This window comes from Typopeltis vanoorti, chromosome 12 (assembly GCF_054136105.1).
Source record: "Typopeltis vanoorti isolate ZY-2024b chromosome 12, IOZ_Tvanoo_1.0, whole genome shotgun sequence".
In the NCBI taxonomy this organism is placed as follows: Eukaryota; Metazoa; Arthropoda; class Arachnida; order Uropygi; family Thelyphonidae; genus Typopeltis; species Typopeltis vanoorti.
In genome coordinates, this window is record NC_143560.1 from 39,998,078 (window position 1) to 40,025,546 (window position 27,469).

General features: G+C 35.4%; 1 protein-coding gene across 4 annotated transcripts in view; it reads left to right on the plus strand.

The window, feature by feature from the left end:
- LOC150100723 (interleukin-1 receptor-associated kinase 4-like) overlaps positions 1-27,469 on the plus strand; it is a 206,311-nt gene that overhangs the window by 56,850 nt on the left and 121,992 nt on the right. For all 4 annotated transcript variants that reach the window (XM_090402006.1, XM_090402007.1, XM_090402008.1 and 1 more), the window contains one exon: positions 19,079-19,466. In XM_090402006.1, the coding sequence (XP_090258132.1) occupies positions 19,079-19,466 (388 nt within the window). The remainder of the gene's footprint in view (positions 1-19,078; positions 19,467-27,469) is intronic.

Consider the following 27,469-nt stretch of genomic DNA (forward strand, 5'->3'; position numbering starts at 1 on the left):
ATATGTTCGTTATGAAGCAGAACCCCATTGTCAAACGCATAGGCATTTTTCTGCCTTTTTGCCCATTCAAAACACCTTCGGAGCATCTCATCATCCTCTTGAAGTTTGCCGAATTCGAATTTTGTTTTTTCTGGTATACACTCATTTTCTGCACCTGGTGGGGACTCTATCGTACTGACTGCCAATGCTGTACTGGTTATTTTCGAAGGCATGTCTTCGTCTTCATCATCTTCTGACCGTTTATCACTTAAATCTTTTGATTTCAGAACTGGTGTCTCCCAATGATGACTACTCTCATGTAGCTCGACGCTTTCGACCAGTATTTCATAGGTAGAGGAGCTCAGTAGCAGATCGATAACCAGTCTTCTTGAGACGGCACATATGACTGGAACATTACCATGTAAATTATCATCAGTTTTCATTTCAAAAATTCTCAAAGGTGTTATTTCATTTTCTCTAAAAGCAGAAGATATTTCTATCTTACTTTCTCCATCGTGGGGCGTATCTGCCACTAAATCTTCACGCACTACCGATATTTGTACTCCCGTATCTATTATTCCATTTAAAACCCTACTTCCGCATTTGATTTTGACGACCTTCAAATCATCTACGTTTCGACCAATGTCCACTGATTTGGATACTGGAATGGAAATTTTGGCAGTCAACACCCTGATTTATTGTCATCCCCAGTGGTAGACGTTTGAACTAGGTTACTGTGTGCTGTAGTAGGAGTACCTTTTGGCTGACTATTTTTCATACAAAACTTGGCGATATGACCTTCCTTTCTACAAGTAAAACAAGTTGATTTGTAGTGAGGCTTGTATGAATCATCAATTCGCCGCGGCTGGTACCATCTCGGTGGACTTTGAGAGGGAGATAATAACTTATTCTTGAATGTTCGCTCAGCAGGTGGAGTATAAGGTCTAAACTTTTCAGTAACCTTGTCCTTCAGAATAGCTCCAATGGGCTTCCTTGATGTACTACGAACAGTGTCATATTTGTCCAATCTGTCAGCTAACTTGGTTGGAGAAACGAATTTTGCCCAGTCGTCTAAGAGATGTTCTCTCACTTCATGTGGTACTTTCTTCTTCAGTTGATCCGTGATAATTAGATCTTTTAACCCTTCAAAATCCTTGATATCAAGGCCACCAATCCACTCTTTGAAATAATTAGTTATTTCATAACAGAAATCCCTCCAAGATTTTTCAGCAACCTTTTGGTGCATCACAAACTTTTTTCTGAAACATTCAGGATTCAGTCTAAATCTCTTTAGTAGAATTGTTTTAATATATTCATAATCTTCTCAATTTTCTTCTGACTCTCTACCAATTAATTGGACAATCTCAAATGGTAACAAAGTCAAGAGACATGTTATCCAGTCTTTAACATCTATTTTGGTTCCCTTAGCTTGTCTTTCAAACAGGGATAGGTATATCACAATGTCATCCTCTTGTAATCAAACCTAGGCATTAGCTTAATTAGTTCAAGACAATATGGTTTATTGTCACTGGATACTGGAGTTGAGGTTGGTTGAACACGCGCTTCAATTTCCAGTTTCTTCAACTCGAACTCCATTTGTTCTCTTTTCTGTTGGGCTCCCAATTCATCTTTCCGGCATTGGGCTTCCTTCCGCTGTTGAGCTTCTAATTCTTCTTTCTTCATCAGTTCTTCCTCGAGTCTGGTACTAATAATCGTCTCCAACATCCCTTTAATAAATTCTTCTTCATAAAATTTACTTCCTGTAATAATCATTTTAAGATCTATCACTTTCATTTCAACAGTTGGCTTCTCTCCCAATTCTTCAGCCAATTTACGTAAATCTTCCTTTCTACCTTTGGTTAAATAAGCCATGGTGCTTAACAATAACTCTCTTTACTGATAAAAAAAATCACCCTTAAAAAGGAATCAATTGCATTTTTTTTTTTTTTTTAAATGCCCAGAAAGAGATGTATATATTTGGCGATTATGGGACTCATAACTAAATTCAACATATCATTTGTAAACATAGATAAATCTTACAATATTATCAGATAAAAAAAAAAAAACTTCAACTACACAATTTACTACACTTTCAAATACACAAATATATATATATATATATATATATATATATATATATATATATATGTGGATATATAAAAACAAAACCAAAACAGAAAAGAAATAGTTTCGATTTTACACCGCTACTATATAATAACTTAAATCTCGAAACAGAACTATCAAAACAGTATGCAAAAATGAACTATGATAACACTGTCGTGTTCTTTCTCTGGTGAGAAATCACAAGTACTGACTGTTCCAAGGTGGAACAAACATGCAAAACAGGAAAATCAGTAAATGCAGAACAGAACAAAATAAATTTAAAACGAAAAAAAAAACAACTATTCTGATTTATCTGGGAAAATATAGCATGAACACTGGCGTGTTTTTCTTTTATCCAAACTATTGTACTACTGTTCCAGGATGGAACAAAATTTGAATACTGATGTATTCTTTCTCTGGCGAGAAATCAAAACTACTACTGTTCTAGGATGGAACAAACTCCGAACGGCATTTTTTTTTGTTTTGTATTAAAACAGACTTTCGCCCAAATAATCAAAATAGAACTCTAAAACATGGGAGCATGCATTTACATAACGAATTGCTCTCACCTTGTAGGTCCTATCGACTGCACCAGTAAAACTCGGACTCATGATGAATGGTAAAGCTGGTGAAAGTCTTGATCATTATGCAGAATGAATGCTCGCTGAAATTAATTCATAGCTCTTTTTTGCAATGCCGATGACCTATTATACTGTAGTATATGATCTAACTAGAAAATTATATTTGCTTTCAAACACTAATGTTGTACTTGTTCTCTCACTTCGGGCACATTTTAAAAAAAAAAATGGATACCACTCAGCAGAAACTTTGCTAAAAAAAGGCCTAAGTGTCGTCTGCTTCCGTTGTTGCGACTGCCGCGCCTCCTCGCCACCAGTACACAGTTTAAAGAGAATTAGCAAGTCTTCGTGACAAAAATCCTTACAATATGGTTCCCCCTTTTTCTCCTTGTTTAAGCCCTAGAATCCTTTCATTTAATGAAACTTGAATAACTAGAAAGTTCCTTGCACGAACACGGATTATCCCTCTTAGTACAAATACATAATAGAACAAAATTTTATATTACCAGGGACTGTAGAAATACTTGGCCTTCTCATTTGTCTCTGGAGTGCTTTTGTCTCATTGATCATGCGTCTGCTTTATTTCATCTGGAAGGATCAACTGGTGGGCTTGGGCACGATTCACCTCCTTCGAAGTAAGCTACTCTAGCTTGCCGCTATCGGATCAAGTGGTTCGGCATAACTTGTCAGTCTGCGCCATACCTTCTGCAGGGCCGAGGTCTGTACTCACTGAACTACTGCTTGACCAGTGTTGTTTAATGACATGTCCGCGTGCTCTTGCAACCTTCCTCGGGAACTCCAGAACTCACATCCATAGAACGAAGAGAAAAAAGCCCTGAGCTGGTGCCGCCAAGCTCTATATATCCGAGGCACGCTCTTCACTTTCATATGTCACGTTCTCTTCTCCTTTCTTATGCTTGGCACCTAACTCCTCCAGCACCCAGTGCCGCCACTTCTCCTAGCGTGCTTCGCTGGAAACTTCCGTGCGTAACTTGTCTCTGTTGCACATGTTTGCCTCAGGTCTTCAATGCTTAATCCGATTATCTTGCTTGCAATATGACTCAGATACTTACACATTAACACAAGGTTCGCATATTTTTAACTTCTGGTAAATTTAACAATGACCAATAAAAGTATAAAGGATAAAGAAAAATACTTAAGTTATAACCGTTATCGGTAATTTACAATTAGTTTTCTGTTCTCTGATGCACAATTATTAGCTCCAGGAATGCTGTTACTTGTTAAATCTGAATGAAATAATTATGGAATAATTTCTCTTTCATTCAGAATTTAACAGCATCATATACAAATTAAATAGCAGTGGTCCAAAAATGACCCCTTTAGCACACCACTAACGACTTTCCTCTTTCGAAATAGTTCCCCCCCAATACACAATTTGCTGATACCTGTCTGATAGCCATTCACCTATCCAACTCACTAGCCTTTCATCCAATCCCATGTGCTTTAGTTTAGTGACCAGCTTGTGATGTGGCAATCTATCAAAAGTCTTTGCAAAATCTAAGTATATCACTATATGTGCATCTCTTGTCCAATACATTTGTCACCTACCTTTAACAAAGCCATGCTGACAAGCACAAAGACTATCAATGTTATCAATTTATACTATCTACCAATAATTGTCTGGACATTTTATCAATTTATAATTGATAATAGCAGGTGAACCTTAATATTGGGTATGTCCACCTTTGGCTTTGAACATCTCCTGAACCCTTTGAGGGAGACTTTCCACCAATGTGCAGCAGACATTAGGTGGAATATGTTTCCATTCTTCCATCAAAATAGCACTGAGTTCAGTGACAGATTGAGGATGTGCTGCTCTTGACCTCAATCGCCACTCCAATTCATCCCGCAGATGATCAGTGGGGTTGAGGTCAGGATGGACTCTGTGCAGACCAGAGCAGTCATTTAACACCCATCTCTTCATACCATTCCATAACAGCTACAGCTTTGTGGCATGGAGCATTGTCTTCTTGATAGTAACATGGGTGCATTCCATAAAAACTCCAGAGTGTAGGCAGCATCTAATTATCCAGAATATCAAAGTACTGAGCTACCTTCATGGAATCGTGGACAACAACCAGTGGTCCCACTCCAAACTAGCTGAATGTACCCCACACCATTACTCCTACACCACCAAACTTTACTGTGGATACAACACACAAGTGTTCACCAGGCTGCTTCCACACCTACACCCTGCCATCAGACTCGAAACAGGTGATTCATTGCTCCAGAGTACTGTTTTCCACTAGTTAATTGTACAGTTCACACACTCTTTGTACCAGGCCAGATGAGCTGCCTTGTTTGTTGTTGTGATGTTCAGCATGTGTGCCGCTGCTCTTCCGTGGAAACCCAGTAAATGGAGTTCTTTTCATACAATATTAGTGCTCACCATGGTGTTACTGGTGCTCTGGAACTCATCACGGATGGTTTGCGCTGATTGTAGCCTGTTTTTTGCATGCCACCTGTTTTAACCCTCCTGTCCCTGTCAGTCATTTTTGGTGGCCTCTCAGGGTGATTTCCTGCACTAGTCTTTATTTGTTAATCACATCACTAATTATTGATTTTGGATGCTCCAGTAGAGCAGCGATGGCACATATGGACATGCAACCAATGTGACAACATGCAGTGACGCCTCTCTAAGTCACTGAGTTCACATCGTTTTGCCATACCACCTGTATTCAACTGCTACGATGAAATACTGCTTCCTACTATCTGTACACTGGTTTTTATGTTATTAAAAAACCCGGAATGTTCCATAAATTCAAATAATAGGGGTGTCTGGACAATTATTGGTAGATAGTGTATTTTTGTATCTATCTCTCACCAAATTCTCCAACACTGCAACTCGAGATATACAGATTACCCTATTACTTGTTGCTCTGGCCTTATCACCACCTTTGTGAAGTGGAACAATATTACCTTCTTTTCACTCCTTTGGGACCTGTGCTGTTGCAATCTTGTTAAACAGATAGGACAAGGCTGATGCTAACTCCTTGGAATATTTTTTTAAGACACTTGGTGATATGTCATCAAGTCCTGTTGCCTTATTGACATCTAGCTTATTTAACTCTTCATATATCCCTTGCTTGCTCACCATTAAGTCTCCTCTCATTTCATTCTCTACATTTGAGCTTCTTATTTCACACTGAAGATGAAACGCCATAATGAATTACTCACCGAACACCTCGACTCTGTTCTCTACACCAGTTACCAATCTCCTATTTTCATCTATTAACCACTTTACCGGCCATTATGGATCAAATACGCATCCTCATATGCTTCATATCCATCATATATTTCAATGTAATATCAATGGTATTATAATTTTAATATGCACTTCGCATCCATGATAACCTTGACGTCTATAGACGTCTTGGCCGGTAGTGTGGTTAACAGCATCTTACCATAATATTCTTTCTTCTGCTTGCCAAGTATTGAATAAACTCATAAGGTTTTTTTTCTTGGCCTGATTTGCTAATTTCCTCTCATACTGCATTTTTGTTGTCCTTACCATCTGAATTACTCTCCTGGCCTGCTCTTTATACTTTTCATGCAACTGATTATTACAATTATTCATCTTGTGCTTTTTTTATGTTGAGCTCATACATGAGAGAGATTGGTTAATCATCCTATAGGGCGTTAGTACCAGGTATGGGTAGTAGGTTGGGAAAGGAGAAGCTTGTTTACATTTGATTTAAAAGCTTGTATATTATATTCCTTGGGAAACACATCAGGGGAAAGGCCATTCGACAATACAACAGTAGCAGGAATGAAAGAGGAGGAAAAGAAACTTGTTCTGTGGGTCTCCAGGTATACTGTGATGGAATGTTGGGCAGCAGCAGCTGCAAGTTTTCCAATGGACTTAGTAGTTAGTGGGAGAAGTAGTGATGCTATTTCAGATGAACATTTGTCATGGAAATATTTATAGAATACAATAGAATACACATAATGCAGAACCCAAATGCCTGTCAAAAGTGGGAGGAGTGAGTTCTTGAGAGATGGGTTATTTATCAATCTAATTGCCCTCCTCTGTATCCTGTCAGGCATTTTTGAGGGAGCTCTTAGGAGTCCCACTCCAAATGTGAGAGAGCAGTATTCAATAGCTGGGTGGATTTGTGATTTGTATAAGGTTAACAGCTGTTCAGAGGTGAAGTAACATCTTGAGCAAAGGAGAAATCCTTTTTTTTAGAAGCTGAGAATGCAATAGTTGTGATGTGTTTATGTCAGGAGAGCTTGATGTTAGGGCGATTCCAAGAAGAGAAATCTCATCTTGTTTGGAAATTTGAGTGTTGTCACAAATAATACTGGGATAAACTAGTTCTTTTTTTTGTGAGATATAAGACAGAACTAGGTTTTACTAGCATTGAATTTGACGAGGTTATCTGAACTCCATTGGAGAATGGCTTGGAGGTCAGGGTTAAGGGAAGTTGTAGTTGATGTTCTGTAGGTTGAGGTGAGTTGTGTAGAGTAAGATTTATCAAATGAGAGGGAAGAGTGCAATGTGCTGTCATCTGCAAAACTGTGTGTTGGGTTGGAGGTCAACTGAAGTAGGTCACTGATATATATAGAAGGAATAGGGTTGGAGCAGGCCTCTCCTGGCATACACATATCGCAACCATTGCATCCTCAGCTACTAGGATTTATTTTTTATTAAATACATTACTTCATCTCTGAACAGCTGCTAACCTTATATAAATCACAAATCCACCCAGCTATTGAATACCTCTCTCACATTTGGAGTGGGGACCTTAAGTTGTGCTGCCTCCAAAGTGCCACCTTCTTCCAGATTTCATGCTTAATCCCCTCATGTGTCCGTTTTACACCTACCTTATTCAGCTTTTTGACCTTTGGAATATATATTCACACATTGATGCTGTTATGTATTTTTTTGTCAGTTCCCAAGCAGCTTTATTTCCCTACTGCTCAACTCCGAATTCCATGCTATATCTACAAGCTGTGTCCTAAGCTTGACATAATTACCACCCTTGTAGTTCCACATATATATCCTTTCCTCACACAAGTCTTCATATGGCTAGCCACATCCCATGTGATCACTTCATGATCACTTTTGCTGACTGGAGGGAAGTGCAAAACCTCACTCTCAATTACATCCTCTGATGAAATGATCAGATCTAAAACTCTTGATCCATACTGCCTGAAATAGTTGTCTCTCTTGAATTCAAGAAATTCATTTTCATTATCTCTTCATTCCAATCTATACCTCCATAATTAAAATCACCCATAATAATCATCCTTTCCTTGTTCACTAACCAAAGTTACATGTACATTTCTTCATCACCACCCTCTACATTCCCTGGTCTATAGCAACATCTAACTAAATATCACTTTCTGTCAACCTCCACCTCACACCATACTGCCTCAAAACCATTGCCACTACTCTCTTCTTCCATGTCTACCTTATGCGGACATAATTCCCCTGCTGTCATCAACAGCACTTTCCCTCTCTTCTTGTTCTTTCTGTCCTCGCAAAAACACTGTATCTACCCATTTCTATTCCTGTTAGGATATCGTCTTCATTTAATCGTGTTTCACTTATTCCAACCATTTTTTGGATGAACAAAGTCACTCAGTGAAACAATTTCATATCCTTTATTTCTGATACTCCTGGCTTTTGTAAATAAACGCAGCAGTTCTGTTTTAGGTTTATAACTGGTCCTACCCAAGTCATTTGCTGGTTGTGATTTTCCCACCATACCTGCTCTTGCCCAGTCACCTTTATTATTGCTTACCACATATATCTGCTCAGTCTCAGCTACCCCACTTGAATCCCAATCTATTCCATTTCTATGCTGATCATCCTTCATACATACATTCACTACTACTCCTCCCAACATCCACTCTCCCTATGCCATATTTCCTTGTCCACACAGGCTCCCCCCCCCCCCATTTCTCTGTTTCTGTTGCATTCCCATTCTCTCTTCATCTCTCACACACCACTACCCTTTTCCATTGCCAAGCACTTCACTCTCTTCCTTACCACTCTTCTGATATTTCACATCACGTCTTACTTTTGATCTCTTACTTACATCACACACTACACTTTCATCTAGCAACAGTTTCTCCAGCTCGCTCACTCCAAAGCTATTCAAATGCAATCTGTCATGTCTATATTATTCTATTCTTCCCTCAAATACATGCCATACATCCACAAATTGCACTCCCTTCTCCTCACACAACTCTACCAGCATACTATTCATGATTCTGGTTCTCCATTTCAACTCATCATTGTCATACCTCAAGGCCGTCAGCAACATGCTGACAGCCTTTTCCACTATACTGTTAGCTTTCACTCTCTTCAAAAAGCTCTTGATATTTGTCCTTACATTCTCATGTCCACTTAAATCATTTGTCCCTGCAACCATCACTAATTCTTATGCTTGTTTCCTCCTTATGTCCAAAGCATGAATTATCTTGCTAATTCTTCCTTCTGGATAGCAGACCTTATGCACTCTTTCATTAACCAATACTCTAATAGTGGAACTCCATACATTTCTGTTCTCAAATCACTCATCACCTCATTTACACTTTTTTCTTTCATTTTATTCTTCTGCACATTTTCATTTGTTTTTACTGAACATCTAATATCACTTTGCATATCCCCTCATTTCATTTTTTTCATTTTGAATAACTGTTTCATCAAATCTTGCATTTTAACAATTTCACTTTCTGTCACTCCCATAGTCTTCTACCTCTTCTTCTGTCACACCTTACTTCCTTTTGCTTCCCTGTCACTTATTTACTTCTCCATTCTTTCACTCCCTCAGTCTCACCATCCTTTGTTCCATTTCTGTTTCTTTCACCTACACTAACCTTCATTCCTTCAGTCTGTTTCACATTCGTTAACTTGTAGTCTAACAAAATATCGCACTTTCTACGAATCCATACTTTCTCTTGTCTCCTGTTCAGTCTCTTCACCAATACATTTTTCACATTTCATTATGCATACATATTGCACTCACAATATTCAACCAATTTGGAAATTTGAAAAATATACGTTGTTAATGGCATTTGATTTTCATGTTGCTCATAGCTCACTTGACTGCCTCATACATACCACCATTGTGTTCTGTTCAAGGCAAGATTCACAAATTCCATAAAAAAAGTTAGTACCAAATCCACAAGGTCAGTAATCTTGCAGACACACTAAGCTGTGTAATATAACTTGAGTTATATTATACTATAGTACTCAAGTACTTGAGTACTATAGTATTCTACTTCATTATTTGTACTTCAGAACATACAGAATGACTAGAGAACACTCATAATATATACTGGCATTATGGCTTAAATCATAATCCAACTAACAAAAAACAAATAAAGATTTTTTTCTTGAAAGTGAAGGAGCACTTGCTTCTTTGGAATGGGATTGAGAAAAATAGAGAAGTGTGACAACAGCATTGTGCCAGAAATATGTTTCTGTGCTGAGGCTAGTGTAGGGAAAGCTAATTGATGTAATGTTTATGCAAGTTATCTCTAAACCTCAATTGGTTTTCACTGATCATTCTTCAGGTATGAAGCAATGGTATTGAACTTCAGGTATTGGGCTGCAAAGTTTTTCATTTAAGGATATTATGGATATTGATATTTCCAAAGTGCGCTATAATCAAAACAGAGTTTTGGCCTGTTGTCGTAAACAATTTTAGGATGAAATTGAAGCAAGATGTGGTGATATTATCTCCTTTTGGAAAGCGAAACAGTGAGGAAGAGGGACAGTATTAGAATGATTTTTTTCCATTTATGATCTGAAATATACATTGTCATGTCCTTTCTTCCAAAATGTATACATTGTCATGATATAAAAGGTAAAACTGTATACTTCATTTATCCTGAAAAGTAAATGTAGACCTTGATTTTTTGTGAACATAATAGTATATCTTACTTAAGTATAAAGAGCTAATAAGCTTCATTTCGGCAATGAAAAAATTACTTAAATTAAGGGGATATTAAATCCCACATAGTTTTAAAACCGAATAAGAAACTCAAAGATTGGAATCAGAGTTTCTTGCCGAATATAGTATAGTAAACTATAAAGTATTGGCGACACTAGCATTAGCCAATGCAAGTGATCCTAGTACGTAGTACAATACCAGGGTAGCTCGTTGCAGAAGTGGAGGAAGTTCAGATCGCTATTCTTAGGTATTTTCCATAATGTAAAAACACATTTCCTAGGAAATGTATGCTGTTATTACATTATGGAGGGAGGTCACTACCCAGACCGGTTTCAGCCTTTTTTGAGGCTTCATCAGTGAGTAGCTAGACCTAATACCAAAGTGTATAGCGAAAAGAACTTATGTACTCTGCGAACGAGTTTTCCAAACAGGTGTAACCGTTAAGTTACTTAAGTATAAAGAGCTAATAAGCTTCATTTCGGCAATGAAAACATTACTTAAATTAAGGGGATATTAAATCCCACATAGTTCTTATTCGGTTTTAAAACTATGTGGGATTTAATATCCCCTTAATTTAAGTAATGTTTTCATTGCCGAAATGAAGCTTATTAGCTCTTTATACTTAAGTAACTTAATGGTTGCACCTGTTTGGAAAACTCGTTCGCAGAGTACATAAGTTCTTTTCGCTATACACTTTGGTATTAGGTCTAGCTACTCACTGATGAAGCCTCAAAAAAGGCTGAAACCGGTCTGGGTAGTGACCTCCCTCCATAATGTAATAACAGCATACATTTCCTAGGAAATGTGTTTTTACATTATGGAAAATACCTAAGAATAGCGATCTGAACTTCCTCCACTTCTGCAACGAGCTGCCCTGGTATTGTACTACGTACTAGGATCACTTGCATTGGCTAACGCTAGTGTCGCCGATACTTTATAGTTTACTATACTATATTTGGCAAGAAACTCTCTGATTCCAGTCTTTGAGTTTCTTATTCGGTTTTAAAACTATGTGGGATTTAATATCCCCTTAATTTAAGTAATAGTATATCTTAATCAGCATAATTTGTAATTTCAAGGACAGCAATTTACCTACCAAATTTTTTTTCTGATACATCAGTATATAGAATCATTCAATGAGACTTATTTGTGCATGTGATCCTACAGAATGTTCTACTAAGGAAGAAGTAGAGGAATTTTTTCAGTCATTACAGAAGACAGCTGACTGAAAGACTCAAATATTCACATATTATTCAAGGAAAAAAAAAAAAGAGTTTGAAAACAAGAATCACTTTGGAGATTCAATGATAGACTGAAGAAAACAGTGACTGATTCAGTCAGAGACACGTGTTGAAGGATAGGAAAATCAGAACTCCCTGGTGGACTCAAGAAGTAACAGCAGCAAGCCCTGAAAATAAGGAAAAATACTACCACAGGTTCCTAGCAAGTAAGTTAACATGTGCTCTGAGAGAATACAAAGAAAAATATAAGCAAGCAATGTGTAAATGTAGTGAAACAAAAGTCATGGGAAGACTTTCATAAGAATATGGAAGATTGAGATCGGAAATATTGTAATCTTAAAGGCTTTTTAAAAACTTTTTAAAAATGGAAGAAAGAGTACTTATTATAAAGGAAAAATACTACAAAATTAAAAAAGAGTTATTAAAGGTCACAATAAAAACTGAAGACAAAGAAAATTCTAGACATCTTTAGTATGTCTAGAATTGGGGAAATCTTTCAATGTAAGATTTGTTAAATAAAACAAATCTTACATTGAAAGATTTGTTAAATAAAACAAAAATTGACAGAATGGTGGTGGAAAATATTCAAGAGGAATGCAGTCAATAATATATATATATACAGGAATACCTCGATTATCACGATTCTTGATTTATTGCGGTTTATAATTTGATACCAAAATTCCAATTATTGCACTCCATATTCGAATTATTGCAGGCCGTGAGATGTAGCCCACTACTTATGCAACCAGTTCGAGTCGCCACTCTCCAGGTATTGCTCTCTTGTAGTGCTTGTTTTTATCCAACACCGCCTTCTCACCACTTACCAGTAACTATCCGGCCTTGCCTGAAGTACATGTGGATATTTATTTCTCTTGTTATTTACCCCTACAATAAATGCTAAAAGAAACAAGGATGATTTCAAGTCTACAGCTATCAAGAAGAAACGTAGAGTGATCAGCTTAGAAGATAAGTTGCATATGATAAAAAGTATGAGGCAGGCATAACCAAAGCCAAAATTGCAAGAAAGTACGGTCTAAATGAATCAGCCGTTTGCCATATTTTAGACCATGCTGCAGACTCTATCTTCGATCTAGGACTAAAAGAAATTGAAAAAGATGATGTTCAGGACCTGCTTTAGTCACATGATAAGGAGCTGGATGATGACCTAATTAACCTCGAGAGAGAACGTGCTTACGATGCTCAAATCGATGATAATAACGAACAAATTGACTTGGCACCAAAGGAATTTACCCTCAAAGAAATGGATGAAATGTTTAGAATTGCTGAAAATTTTAAAGAAAAAAATCTTGAATGGTGATCACCGAAAGTTCGTCAGGAAATTGAAAATTCCATCCGTTGCTACCGAGTTTTATATGAAGGAAAAAAAAATTTCACCAGACAACTCTACACCAATTTTTATCCAAGAAAGAATAATTGTATGTACTGTATGTACTTCTTATATATAAATAAAGATTAAAGAATAATCTTGTTTTTCTTAATGAACCGTCATTTTTTACTTAGCACGTTTAACACATTTCTTTTTTACTTGATATATAAAATTTAATTAATAGATTTGAAAAATCCTTGGCATTGATCACCCATTTTACACGCATTATTTATCCCGATTATCGCGGATTCGATTATTGCAGTATTTTTCGTGGCAACAATAACTGCTATAATCGAGATATTCCTGTATATGTATATATGTATGACGATTCATGAACTCAGTTGAAATACATATTGTAAAATTAGCTGAATGACTTAAACCAAGAGTTAGGTATAAAAAAGGGTTTAATAGTAAAACACGACTAGTTTCGGCTTATGACAGCCTTCATCAGGTGACATTATAAACGAAAAGAAAAAACACTAAACACTGAAGGTTAAAAAAACTATGAACAACATAGAGAGTCTCTATACATAATTAGCATGAAAACGTTGTAGTTGTATTTAAAGCTGTTCTATCGTTTGTTGCATTGTTGGGAGAGTGCATGCTTGCAGCATCACGTGAACGCCAGTACATGATTACAGCTGAATGACTATCTATGAGGTTGTAGCTCAAGTTATTATTTAGATGTTCAGTGTTGAGGATGATTTCCTTAGATTCTATAATTTTTCTCTCCAATTCCTCATGGCAATGAAAGATGTTAGTAGATCTGTTCCAGCAGACTGTATGACTTGGGTTTTTCATCATTAGGATCAGCCAAGAAAAGGATATGGCTTGATAAGGCACTCGCTCGCTGTCTCTTGTAAGCAATGTCCCTCATGTGTTCCTCCATACATAATTCAATAGATTTGTCCGCTGGCCAAAATGAGGAATATCACAATTCCTCATTTGGGCCAGATTTATTTTGTACATGCCAGGATATTTAAGATGATGATCACATGGTTTTGGGTGGCTTATTAATGAGTGGATTTTTGGAAGTGGAGTGAACAAAGTTCTGATATTGTATTTTTTTAGAACCTTGGCTAATTTTTGTGAAGCTGAACTTATTTGAGGAATAGATATATTGCCTTTAAATGTATTTATTTCTTCTGTGTGATGACTAGGAGGATTAAGAAGGAATTTTTCAATAATTCTTTCAGAATATGCATTAAGTACGAAAGTAGTTTTGAGACAGTTGATTTCTTTTTTTTTTACCTAATTCTTGGTTTAAGTCATTCAACTCATTTTACGATATATATATATGTGTGTGTGTGTGTGTGTGTGTGTGTGTGTGTGTGTCAATCCATGGGTAGAAAAGGCTCTCTGAAACCTGAAATGTGGAAAATCAGCTAGAGTACAAGATATTTGATGAGAAATGCTCAGATGTGAGGTGTAAAGATGTTACAATGGCTTCTGCACTTGCATAATTCAGAAGGCAGGATCAGGGTTGAATTCCAGATGACTGGAATAGATTTATGTAAGCCTTGAAAAGAGACTAAGAAAACTTGGGGAAAAATAAGCTGGTTTCAGGCCAAATTTGATTGTCAGGATCAGATTTTCACTTTAACACAAACATCAGAGAAATCATAGAAATACAGTATAACAGATCTGTATTTAAGTTTCTATAGGTTAGGCATTTGATAAGGTAACAAGTGAGAATTGTTCAAAACTCTACAGTTATATGGCATAAATAGGACATCTTTAATTATGTCCTCTATAACAAGGTTAAGTGTGTGCGCTGCACACTGAACTGATTGAAGCTTCTTCAAATTCACTTCTTCATCTTCCATTTTATGAATTTGATGTTTTTGAGACAAAAGGTGGACTGCTGCAGTCATATTGTTAGCCTTGTCAGTAGTTATACTAATCATTTGTGCAGTGTTAATGGTGTAATTTGACAATACTTCCATTACTTTCAATTTCATGTAGTTGTATGCCTTTCCTTTATTTGAACCATGACCAATGTCTTGATTACTATAGAATTTGATTTGATATATTGGAGGTTTATTCCTAATGTGCTTCTTTCTTGTCTAGTAGCACAGTGGTCTCAAACTGGCGGCCCCCGGGCCACATCCAACCCTCGAAGCAATTTTACATGGCCTGCGAATAATTTCAATTATGTATGTGTTGTAAATATGGTGCTTATAGTTTTAGAGACATAGAGATATGGACTGAGCTTATGTGCGCATAAGCTCAGTCCATATCTACAATTTACAATCAGTAAATAGTTCACCAGCCGACAGTTGGTGGCGCCTCAGTATTCTGGTGTTTCCGATGCACAGCTGCACAGTTCATATTGCAATATAGATGGAGACAAACTAAAGTACGGCTTATAAAACCTATTTATTTGTGCTTGTTGTTAGATCTACATTATATCAATACCTATCATTTAGAATTGTGCATAGCTTTTGAGTGTTGCTTACATACAAAAATTCATCTTGTTGAATTAAAGTTGTAAATAAAATTATAATAGTGATTTTAATTGAGAGATTAAACTGCAAGCCATGTCTTTAACAAAGAGTAAAAGAAAAGTGGATGAAGAAGGACGTGTTTTTCAAGATAAATGGGAAATTATGCACTTTTGTGCACAATAAAATTATATGTTTTATTTGTAATAAGGGAATATCAGTTCCAAAAGAATACAATTTACGTCGCCATTACGAAACAAATCATGAAGAAAAATTTGAAATGTTGGAAAATTTGAAAAGTTGGCAAATTGAGGGAAGAAAAGTTACAGTTTCTGAAATCTGGCTTATAGCGACAACAAAATTTTTTCACTGAAGCAAATAAATCCAGTAAAGCAACAGTTCATGCAGGTTTTGCTCTCACGCACATCATTGCGAAACAATCAAAACCATTTACTGATGGCGAATTCCTTAAAGATTGTTTGATTAAGCAATTAATCAAACAATCCTTATTAACAAATCCTTAAAAAATATTAGTTTGTCAGCCAACACTGTAGCGGAATGTATTAACGAAATCGCTAGTGATTTACGATGTCAGTTAAAAGAAAAAAGTATAGATTTTGCAGCATTCTCAATAGCAGTTGATGAAAGTACTGACATCACAGATATAGCACAACTTGCCGTTTTCATATGAGGTGTTACAGATGAATTTGAAGTAATTGAGGAATTATTGGAAATAATTCCTATGAAAAGAAAAACTGGTGCACAGGATATTTTTTCTGAAATAAAAACTGTAATAGATAAATATAAATTAAGTTGGGATAAAATGGTTGGATTTGCAAGTGATGGTGCAGCTGCTATGGTTGGTAAAAAAAAATGGAATAGTGGTAAAATTAAGAAATATAGTGAAAGAAGAAAAATTTCAGAATGAATTTTGCACTATACATTGGATTATTCATCAAGCACTTTGTGCCAAAAGTTTGCAGATGGATAATGTTATAGAAACAGTAACTAAAACAGTAAACTTTATCTGGACAAGCTCCGCATCATCGAGAATTTGTTGCACTGCTTGAAGAAATTGAAAGTGAGTACGGAGAAGTGATTTATTATAACGAGATGAGGTGGTTAAGTCGAGGAGCTGTATTAAAACGGTTTTTTGATTTAATAAATGAAATCAAAATTTTCATGACATAAAAAAATAAAACCATCGATGAGCTACGTAATGATACACGGATAACAGATTTAGCATTTCTTGTTGATTTAACCGGCTATTTAAATATTCTCAATAAAGATCTGCAAGGAAAGAATAAACTTATCACTGACACGTATGCTTGTATTAAAGCTTTTAAAGTTAAATTGCAATTATGGGAAACACAACTGGAATCAAAAAATTTCGTACATTTCCTACATCTTAAATCCTGCCCTATTATTTCAAATGAAAAATCTCAAGAATATGCAAAAAAAATAGCATTATTACGACAAGAATTTATAGAAAGATTTTAATGATTTGGAGTCCGATTTTACATTATTTTCATTACCATTAAAAACAGACGTGAATAACGTACCAGAAAATCTACAAATGGAGCTAATTAATTTACAGTGTGATATAAATCTTATTCAAAGATTTGAAGATACAGGTTTGATTAACTTTTATTCGTACTTGTCAAAAGATAAATACCCTCAGTTACGAATTTTTGCAATAAGAATAATCGCTTTGTTTGGGAGTCCATTTATATGTGAACAGTTTTTTTCACAGTTGAAAATTAATAAGTCTAAGAAAAGAATCCGATTGACTGATGAGCATCTACAATCCGTGATGAAGATGGTGTCTAGTAATTTTTCTCCAAGGGTACAAACTTTATCAGAATCGAAACGCCATCAAGTGTCAAGTTGAAGTAAGAAATAAAAAAGTTTATAATTAGTTACATACAAACATGTGTATTTTTTCTGTATGTGTCGAAGAAAAATTTAATAAATAAAAGAAAGAGAATAGGTTGTCATTATTTATTCTCAAGTTATAAAGGTTATAAAAGGATTTCATAATTATAAAGGTTATAAAGGGGTGGTACCCATACATTAGTGGTAAGTACGGTTCAATATATATATATATATATTCACTCTCATTTTGTTAAAAAAAAATTCCTGCCCGTCAGCTGCTTTCACATTGTGCATTTGGCCCGCATGCAATTTGAGTTTGAGACCACTGTAGTAGCACAGTCAATTTTCAGTGTTAACAGTTGCTTAGCTACAGCCTTTTTTAATTTTTTTTTTTTGATATTTCCTTGTATGTTTACAGCTGCATCATTTGAATAATATGAGAATTAATGATAGCCATTTTAGTCTCACATACAGGTTGAATTAGAGTCCAAAACACAGAAGAATCTAACAATTTAAAAGGCACGACTTCATTAGCAACTAACTGAAGTAAAGACTGTATGATTTGAGCCTGTGATATTTCAGTACAAATCATTTGCATTTTCTCAGTAGAAGGTGTGCTGCAATTGTTTATTTCATTATCTCACTCTTCTATTACAAAGTTATTGAAAATTTCCAGATGGTATAATTCGTAACTGACATCCCAGGTTTCTTGTGTGGCTTCTGAGCAGCTGAACATTGCAGTTTGGTTGACTGCATTTGGATTTTGAATGAATCTCGTCAGAGTCCAATAATTTGTGCAGTGATATCTTTGTTCATCTCCCCATATTTACACTTGGATATTCTCCGAACAACTGCACAATTAAAATGAAACACTGTAAACAACGAGTCATGTATTTTCCTGCCCGTCTCTGTAAAGAACAAGTTTGCCTTTTTTTTTTTTTTTTTTTTTTTTGGGATGAGAGTCACACTTATATATGAAAAAACTTGTCTTTCCTTTTTTTTTGTTCTAGATTGATTAGGCTAAAGAGGTGTGGAGGAGAAGGAGAGAAAAAAAAGATAATTTTTTTAGACATTTTTTACTCCCCACCCACCACTAACTGGATTTAATGGTTTATCTGGTTTATCCTATTGAATAATATTCAACTCCGAATCTAAATTCTGTCAGTTCCACTTTTGGCTATAATGATTATTGTAACAAGAGTAGTTAGTGATTTTTTGCAGTATACTTGATTTAGAGTCACTGCTCTGACTCTTGATCTTCACTTTTTATTGTAATATGTCACAAGATTTTTTTTTTCTGTCTTCACAATCAATTCAGTCTCCTGAATTCCCTTGAAATCTTGATAGAAACTTATTGTTAACAAAAGTCACTGAATATCAGCAGCACCTAAATTTTGAATATTTGGCAAACTTTAATTCAAATTTACAATAGTACTATTTTTGATAAACATTTGGCATTTCTAATTTTTGCATGCGAGCATTAATATGCCTAAAATGCGAAATTCTAGAAAACATTTACAGTAAAATTATTTTCTTTTAGAACCATCTGTATTATCTCTGAGGGAAACCATAGATAATTTTGACAAACTAAACTTTCAAGAAAAAGGTGATACTTCTGAAAAGAAATCTTGCTACCCTTCTGGTTCTTTTGCTGCCGAAAATACTAGCCATCAAATACAGGTTAATGACACTCAGCACTTAAATGAAATAGCTAGGCATGCTGAAGTTTTATCTTTTAGATACAGAGATTTGGCTGTCATGACTAGACAGTTTAATGAGAAACATGTGAAAAGTGGTGGCTCCCTTTTAGGTGAAGGTGCTTTTGGAGCTGTATTTCATGGGCTCACAAAGAATGGTGAACATATAGCAGTTAAGCGCCTTAAAGGTGTTGATAAGCAGTTTATGACTGAAATTGAAGTTCTTACCAAGTGAGTATAAAAAATAGTACTATTTACAGGTTTTGTTTTTATATTATATATTATTTTTATATTATATAAAAAATATTATAAGTTTTGTTCCTGATCCATATTTTATAAAATTCTGAAAAGTTTATACTAAACTTTATAAGTTCCAAATAATTTAAATTTTTGTTGTAGTTTATTAAAAATAAAAGTGATTTGTTGAGCCTCTTGTTGCTGTGTTTTGAATATGTGACAATAACCTTGTATTTCAATTCACAATATATTCTTTGAGAACATCCAAGTCATATACACCTAAACTTCTTTTTACGGGATAGATATGTTCCTAAAAATTACGCGTAAATAGAATTCGCGTAAAAAGAACTACTGACTCCATAGAAATAGTGAAGATTGGTTCCAAACCTGAAATATAAGCAAAATAATGAAAAAAACAAACAAACATTAAATTCGTTAGGATCATAAGATTTTTATTTACATTTCATGGAGAACACACATACATATAAAGAATTTTAATAACTTTATAAAACATGTTTCAATTGTTTGCTAATGATTCTATAAAAAAATTATGTTACTCGCTATCAGTTTCTGACAATAAACGCGAAAGCTTTCGTTTTCGTGAGACTGTAATATCACTAGAACTACTAGATATGGTATTATCGTCATCGACTTCCGCCTCAACTTGTGGAATTCTTCTTGTCATATCTTGAACAAAAGTACCACTGGTTGTTTCAGTAGTTTTAGGCATGAACTCAGTTATTAATCGCTCTGTTGATGCTTTAGATAAGTCGCGATATAATTCTCTGTATGAAGACATTAACAACTTAAGCTCATGTGAAAACTTCCCAGCATGTTCTTCATTTGGATCATGTCGGGCAAAATAATTGCCTAAATTACTGGCCAGTTTAAGACCTCCTTTAATAATATCAGCAGTAAAATTAGGATTATCTTGATCATTATCATTAACTTCTTCACTTTCAGGAGTCTCAGAAACAATCTCCACTATTTCGTCTTCGCTAAGAGGTTTATCAATTAACAATTCTTCGATATCTGCCAAAGTAAGATCATCGAATCCTTCTTTGCCAATTTCACATGCCAAACTTATTATATTGGGGAATTCTGCAGTATGATTGAAGGGAACAGGAGCATTCTCTTTAACACATGCGAGCCAAATAGTTTTCCAGCATGCATTCATAGTTTCTGATCTCAATTCAGATAACGATAATCGAACCTGATCAATACAATCCATAATTGAAAATTTTTTCCACACATCCATAACTGACAGTGTTTCATCATCATTTAGCTTGTTCAAAACGTACTGAAATGTTTGTCTGTCATAATATGTTTTAAAAGTCGCAATTATACCCTGATCTAGAGGTTGTAGCAATGATGTGGTATTGGGCGGAAGAAAAAAAAAATTGCACTTTTGGGTGTTCTATGGCAGGATGACTGGGTGCATTATCAAGAATCAAAAGCACTTTAAATTCAAGACCCTTGTCATTCAAATAGCGTCTAACCTCTGGCACAAAATGTTTGTGGAATCGCTCAGTGAAAATATCAATGGTCACCCAAGCTTTTTTGTTGGCCATCCAATGAACTGGCAATTTTTGAAAATCTACGTCTTTCATTGGCTGTGGTTTTAATGATCGATTTATGAGCAGTGGTTTTAACATCCAATCTCCTAAAGCGTTCGAACAAAATAGGAGTGTTATGCAATCCTTTGCTGCTTTGAACCCACCAACAGTTTTTTGCATTTTTGATACGTAAGTTCTGTTTGGCATTTTTTTCCAGAAAAGGCCGGTTTCATCCATATTCCAAACTTGTTCACGAATGTAACCTCCATCTTCAATTACTTTAGCAAGTTTTTGTGGAAATGCTTTAGCAGCTGTTTCATCAGCAGAAGCCGTTTCACCTTTAATTTTTATATAATGAAGAGCATGTCTTTTAATAAACTTAGCCAGCCAACCGTTGCTTGCATGAAATTCATATTTTTCCTCGATTGAGATGAAGTATCTGGCTGCAGTTTTTTAATCTGTTCATAAAATCTCAATGCTGATTGCTTGATGGAATTTCCGTCAACTGGCATTCTTTTTTGTACATTATCTTCTATCCACATCACTAAAGCTTTTTCAGCCTTTTCTAGAACAACATCTCTTGTGTATGATGATAATTTCGCACTCAATTTTGTACCAGAACATACCGCATTTCTAATAGACTCTTCATTTTTCTTCTGTGGGTAAGCATTTTTCGTAAGCATTTTTCAAAATGCTTACCCACAGCCGTCGCACCCTCCCCAGTTTGAAGACGATCTAAAATTTGAATTTTTATATCCAAGGAAACGGCTTTCTTTCTTTCTTTTTTTTTTTTTTTGGTTATCGGCAACATCATGTGAGGGCTGGATTAAAATCTTTGGTTAATGAAATTAAAGTTTGAAAATTACATATAGCTTACCATTTATTATTTCTTGGCAAAATTATTAATTTTATAAAGCGATTTTTATTTTGATTTCACTTAAAAAATGCAAATGCAAAAAATGCGGTAACTGTGTTGTCTACTCAAACACCAAATTCAAACTGCTAAGAACTGCTTTTTTATGCACAGTCGGTTATGTCATTCGGGGAATTCCCAATAAATAAAATTCGTAAGAATTTAGAATTTTCTTAATTGAAATGAAAATGCAAAAAAAAAAAAAAAAAAAAAAAAAAATTTACGGATTTTTTTCTAACTTAGACTTTAGGTTGGTACGTAAAAGTGAATAAAAATCGCATAAAAAAAATTATTTTTGATATCCCAATTCGTGTAAAAAAAATTCGCATAAAAAGAGGTTTAGGTGTATTCAAGTCTTGAATAATTCTAGTCATAATTTGGATGAACATATCTGCGTTTGGTGGATGTATCTCCCTGTCAGACACCTCCACCAAACCCAGCTTGACTTTAATTAATTTCCATTGATTTTCATATCTGGTGACAGGGGTATAAAATATTTTATATAGGTTGTTGGATAATACAAATTTTGTGCAAGTCAGAGTTAATGATCTATTAGCCTACATACCAGCTTTATAAAGCTATTTATAAGGAAAATGCTGTCCTCCAAAAAATGATTTAAGACTATTTAAAAGATTAAATGAAGAATATTTGGCACTCATAATTATTAGCTGCTAAATGAAAACTTAATTACTTTCATTAATATATTTCTCAGGTTTGAAAGCAAGGAATCCATGGTTATAGTAGTGGTAATTAATTGAATTCTAAGTAGACTAGTGATGCTGTATGTTATTGTTATTATTATTATTATTATTATTATCCAGGCCTCCACGGAGTCAAAAGACTCATCGTGGGAGATCCTTCCTAAGAAACACAAAGTCTATCAAGACTTATCGAGGGGAGGTCCCCCTAAGAAACACAAAGTCCATCATACCACTCCCCAAACTCATTGACTGTTCTCGCTCTCACCACTCCATCAGGCAATGCATTCCATGGTTCAACCATCCTCCATGCAAGTTTGTGGGTTTATTAATTTATGTGATTCGTTTGTTAATAATCAGAAATTGTCTGTTGAAGATGGTGTTCATCTGAGTACTGGAGTATCCCTCAGGTTGAGTAAAGCCATAAAATCTGTAACATTTTTACTCACCATCTTGATTACTTGCTTCTGGATCTCTCCAATGAATTCCTCATCCCAAGAAATCTAGGTGACCAGGTTTGTGAAAAATATTCCAGACATATTTGTATTAAAGCCTTATAAAGAGAAATTATACTTCCTTATCTCTTCTTGTCAATGTGCTCTCCAAAAACCAAGTAATTCTATAGCCAATTTAGCAATATGCTCTCTGAATTTCAATTCCTTATCCACTAACACCCCAAATCCCTAGCCTCATCAGTTTCCGAGTGCAGTTCAATCAGTAATCTCTTTTATCCCAAAATGTATAATTTTATATTTTTCTCACATTAAACTGACATACATTATCCTTTGCTCATACTGTCATTGTGTTTAAATTATATTGCAAGTTCTCTGCATTTCCCTGATTAGCTGTTATGTCACCCATTTTTGCATAATCAGAAAACAACTGAATATATCCCTTCCAAAATCATTTTCTGTATCACTAATGTGCAAATTAAATATCAGCTGTCCAAACACTGAGTCCTGCGCTGTAAGTCACCTGCCTTATTTTGAATTCTGCTACTCATTATATCATTCTTTGATCTTTCCATCAGCCACCCTTCATCCATCCTTATTAGCCTGAATTTTGTGTAAGAAAGTTTCACGGTATCCTCACATGCCTCTGCAAAGTCCAGCAGTCACATCATATAACCTTTCTCCTTATCCAATTCAACTGTCACTCTATCATAAATCTCTTCATCAGCCACCCTCATATTCATATCACAAACTTCATATTCTGTTAACTCCGGTTTGTGTAACAAAGTTCCATGTGGTATCTTATCAAATGCCTTGGCAAAGTGAATCAAGCAGTACTGTCATGTAGCCATTCCCTTTATCCATTGTCGCTGTTATAAAAAGTGAATAAATTATGACAGCATGAACTACCTTCATAAACCATCCTGCCTTCCCTAGAGTATCATATTCTTATCAATCTAATCCTGGATTTGTCTTTGACCAATTTCTCCAATACCCTGAGGTGATTGGTCTATAATTCATTATCTCTCTCTCTCTCTTTCTCTTGGATTGATCTATTAATTAACTACCTTTCAAGAGAAAGGTAGTTAATTAATAGGAATCTTAATAGGAATTAATAGGAATAATTAATAGGAATCTTTATGCAATGCAAATGAAATGAAAGGAAGGCTATTTTGCCTACCTTACTAGAACAACCTACTCAGAGGCAGTGAAAATTACTTTCTACATTTTTGTAATATGTGGATGAGTATCCCGTCTAATCCCATGATTGCATCCTCATTGAGAGTCTGCAATATCCTAAGTAGCTTTAGTTTATTTCTCTCTCTCTCTCTAGTTCCACATCAGTTTGTGTCACATCTGTCACTGCAACATTTCCATCTGGATGATATACTCTTGTGATCACTGTAACTCCAAGTCTTATCAGCTTTCATTAAATTTACCCCGCCCCCTGTTACTCACCACATAGCAAAGAACTCTTTTGGATTTCCTTTGGCCTGATTAGATAATTTCCTGTTATAATCTGATTTTACCTTCTTTTCCATGACCCTTGTTTGCCTATACCTTGTTCTGCCCAAAGAGCATGTGCTGATCACCTTGTGTTTTCTCTTTATATATTCTCCATAATGTTTTTTTTTTTTTTTTTGCAACTCTTCTTAGTGATGCTACTTATCACTCGAACTCCTATCTAGTTAATCCTATTAACCTTTGGTATATAGTCTGATAATGCTTGTTTTATAAGTTAAGGGGATAAAAATCCCTTATTGATTTTCAGCCAGTAAGCGAAACTAAGATCGAAAACTACGATCTGTAACGTTTCATGCCGACGAACTGTCAGCGTATCCAAGTGTAAGTGACCACTTGGTAGTGCCACACCACGGCAACTAGTTGCAAAGGTGGAGCAAGATCCCTCACTGTTCTTGATATTTTCTCATAATGTAAAACACGCAGCTCTTAAGAGATGTAGTACTGTTTTACATTATGAGGAGAGGTCACTACCCAGACCGGTTTCAACCTTTTTTGAGGTCTCATCAGTGAGTAGCTAGACCTAGAATATCAGAGTTTAAGTGAAGAAAACTTACATATACTTTTGCTATACGATTGCCCGAAAGGTGTGTCACTATAATATATTATATTATAACATAGTATAACTAAGATGAAAAGCCAAACGGCTATTTTTATCCCCTTAACTTATATCAACCTCGCCAGAAAAATAGCCGTTTGGCTTTTCATCTTAGTTATACTATGTTATAATATAATATAATATAGTGACACACCTTTCGGGCAATCGTATAGCAAAAGTATATGTAAGTTTTCTTCACTTAAACTCTGATATTCTAGGTCTAGCTACTAACTAGCTACTACTACTTCTAGCGTTAAAAGTCAAAAGTTAAAAAAAATTGCTAAAAGAAAAAAGTCATATATCATCATCAAATTCCTACCATGTACCCTGAAGGGGGGGTGTAACGGATATGATAGTACTACATGAAAATTTACATCATTACTAACTTATTATCTACAATTTTCCTCCAAATCAGTCTGTTACTTGTCAAAACTCCAACATTACCAGATCTTATATTTCTATCGTCTAAGGCACTTTGTACCATATCAATACACCTATGTCTTGGTCATCCTCTGGTCATTTTCCTGTCAACTTGGCAGAGCACACGTGTTTTGCTAATCTTTCCTCACCCAATCTGTTTAAGTGACCATACCACCTGAGATTAGCTCTGCTAACACATTCCTGGATGCCGACAATGTCAAGTTCTTTCCTGATATTCTCGTTTTTAATATGATATTGCCATTGATGCCATCTGTTCATGCCTCTACTCTTTCTCAAGACTCTCATATCTGTGGTCTCTAGTCATTGGTCAAGTGTTTTACTTCTGACCCAGCTCTCAGATCCATAAGTTAAAACTGGTTTGAACACTGTCTTGTATACAGCTAATTTAGTGTTCCGACTAATTTCTCTCTTATTCCATATGAATTTATTCAATTGACTTCCTACCATGCCAGCTTTGTTGATTCTGTTGTCTATTTCCATATTTAATTTACCATCTTTACTAAAAATCGTGCCTAAGTAGCTGAAATGTTTTACTTGTTCCACAGGTTCTCCATTTACAACACAGTTGACATTTTCAATGATTCTGCCTATTTTCATTGTCTTTGTATTTTTATTGCTGACCTTCATACCATATCTATTACAATTACAACAGTTATTCAATTTAGTCAGAGAATCTTGCAGACTTGTAGCAGATTTATTTAGAAGTGTAACATCATCTGCATGAAGCAAAGAGCTGAGATTAACATCTCCAATTTTGATATCATGTTTAATACCACTTTCCTTCATAATGTAATCCATATAGATAATGAATAACAGAGGGGATAATGTACATCCTTGTCTCACACCAGATTTAACATTAAACCATCTTCCTGTACTTCCTTCAATTCTAACTGCTGACTTACAACTCAAATAAAGACTAAGTATTGCTTGATATAATGCCACATTGACACCATATAACTGCAGCGTATTGAATAGCTTCTCTCGGCACCTTCTCATATGCCTTTTCCAGATCTACAAAACTTAAATACAGATCTTTGTTATATTTCCAATTTCTCAACTATTTGTCGTAAAGTGAAGATCTGATCCTGACAGCCTCTATTTGACCTGAATCCAGCTTGTTCTTCACCAAGCTTTTCTTCCACAATTCTTCTCAACCGTTTTTCAAGTATACTTGCATAGATCTTGCCAGGAACACTCAGTAGGGATATACCTCTGTAATTCTCACATTCAGTTTTATTTCCCTTTTTATATATGGGTAGCTTCTCTCGGCACCTTCTCATATGCCTTTTCCAGATCTACAAAACTTAAATACAGATCTTTGTTATATTTCCAATTTCTCAACTATTTGTCGTAAAGTGAAGATCTGATCCTGACAGCCTCTATTTGACCTGAATCCAGCTTGTTCTTCACCAAGCTTTTCTTCCACAATTCTTCTCAACCGTTTCTCAAGTATACTTGCATAGATCTTGCCAGGAACACTCAGTAGGGATATACCTCTGTAATTCTCACATTCAGTTTTATTTCCCTTTTTATATATGGGTACTATAAGAGCTTTACTCCAATCGTCTGGAAATCGTCCCTCTGTCCAGGCATTCTGAACTATGCAGTGCAGCCACTGTAAGACTTTTATACCACCAACTTCAGCATTTCTGGTCGAATATCATCTACTCCTGCTGCCTTTCCACATTTCAAGCCTTTGATGGCTTTTTCTACTTCAAATATGGATATGTATTCCTGACTGCATGCCTGGTCAGTGTTTTGTATCACTGTGCTATCATCACTGCTTGTTTTATTTAGCAAATTTTCAAAGTAATTACT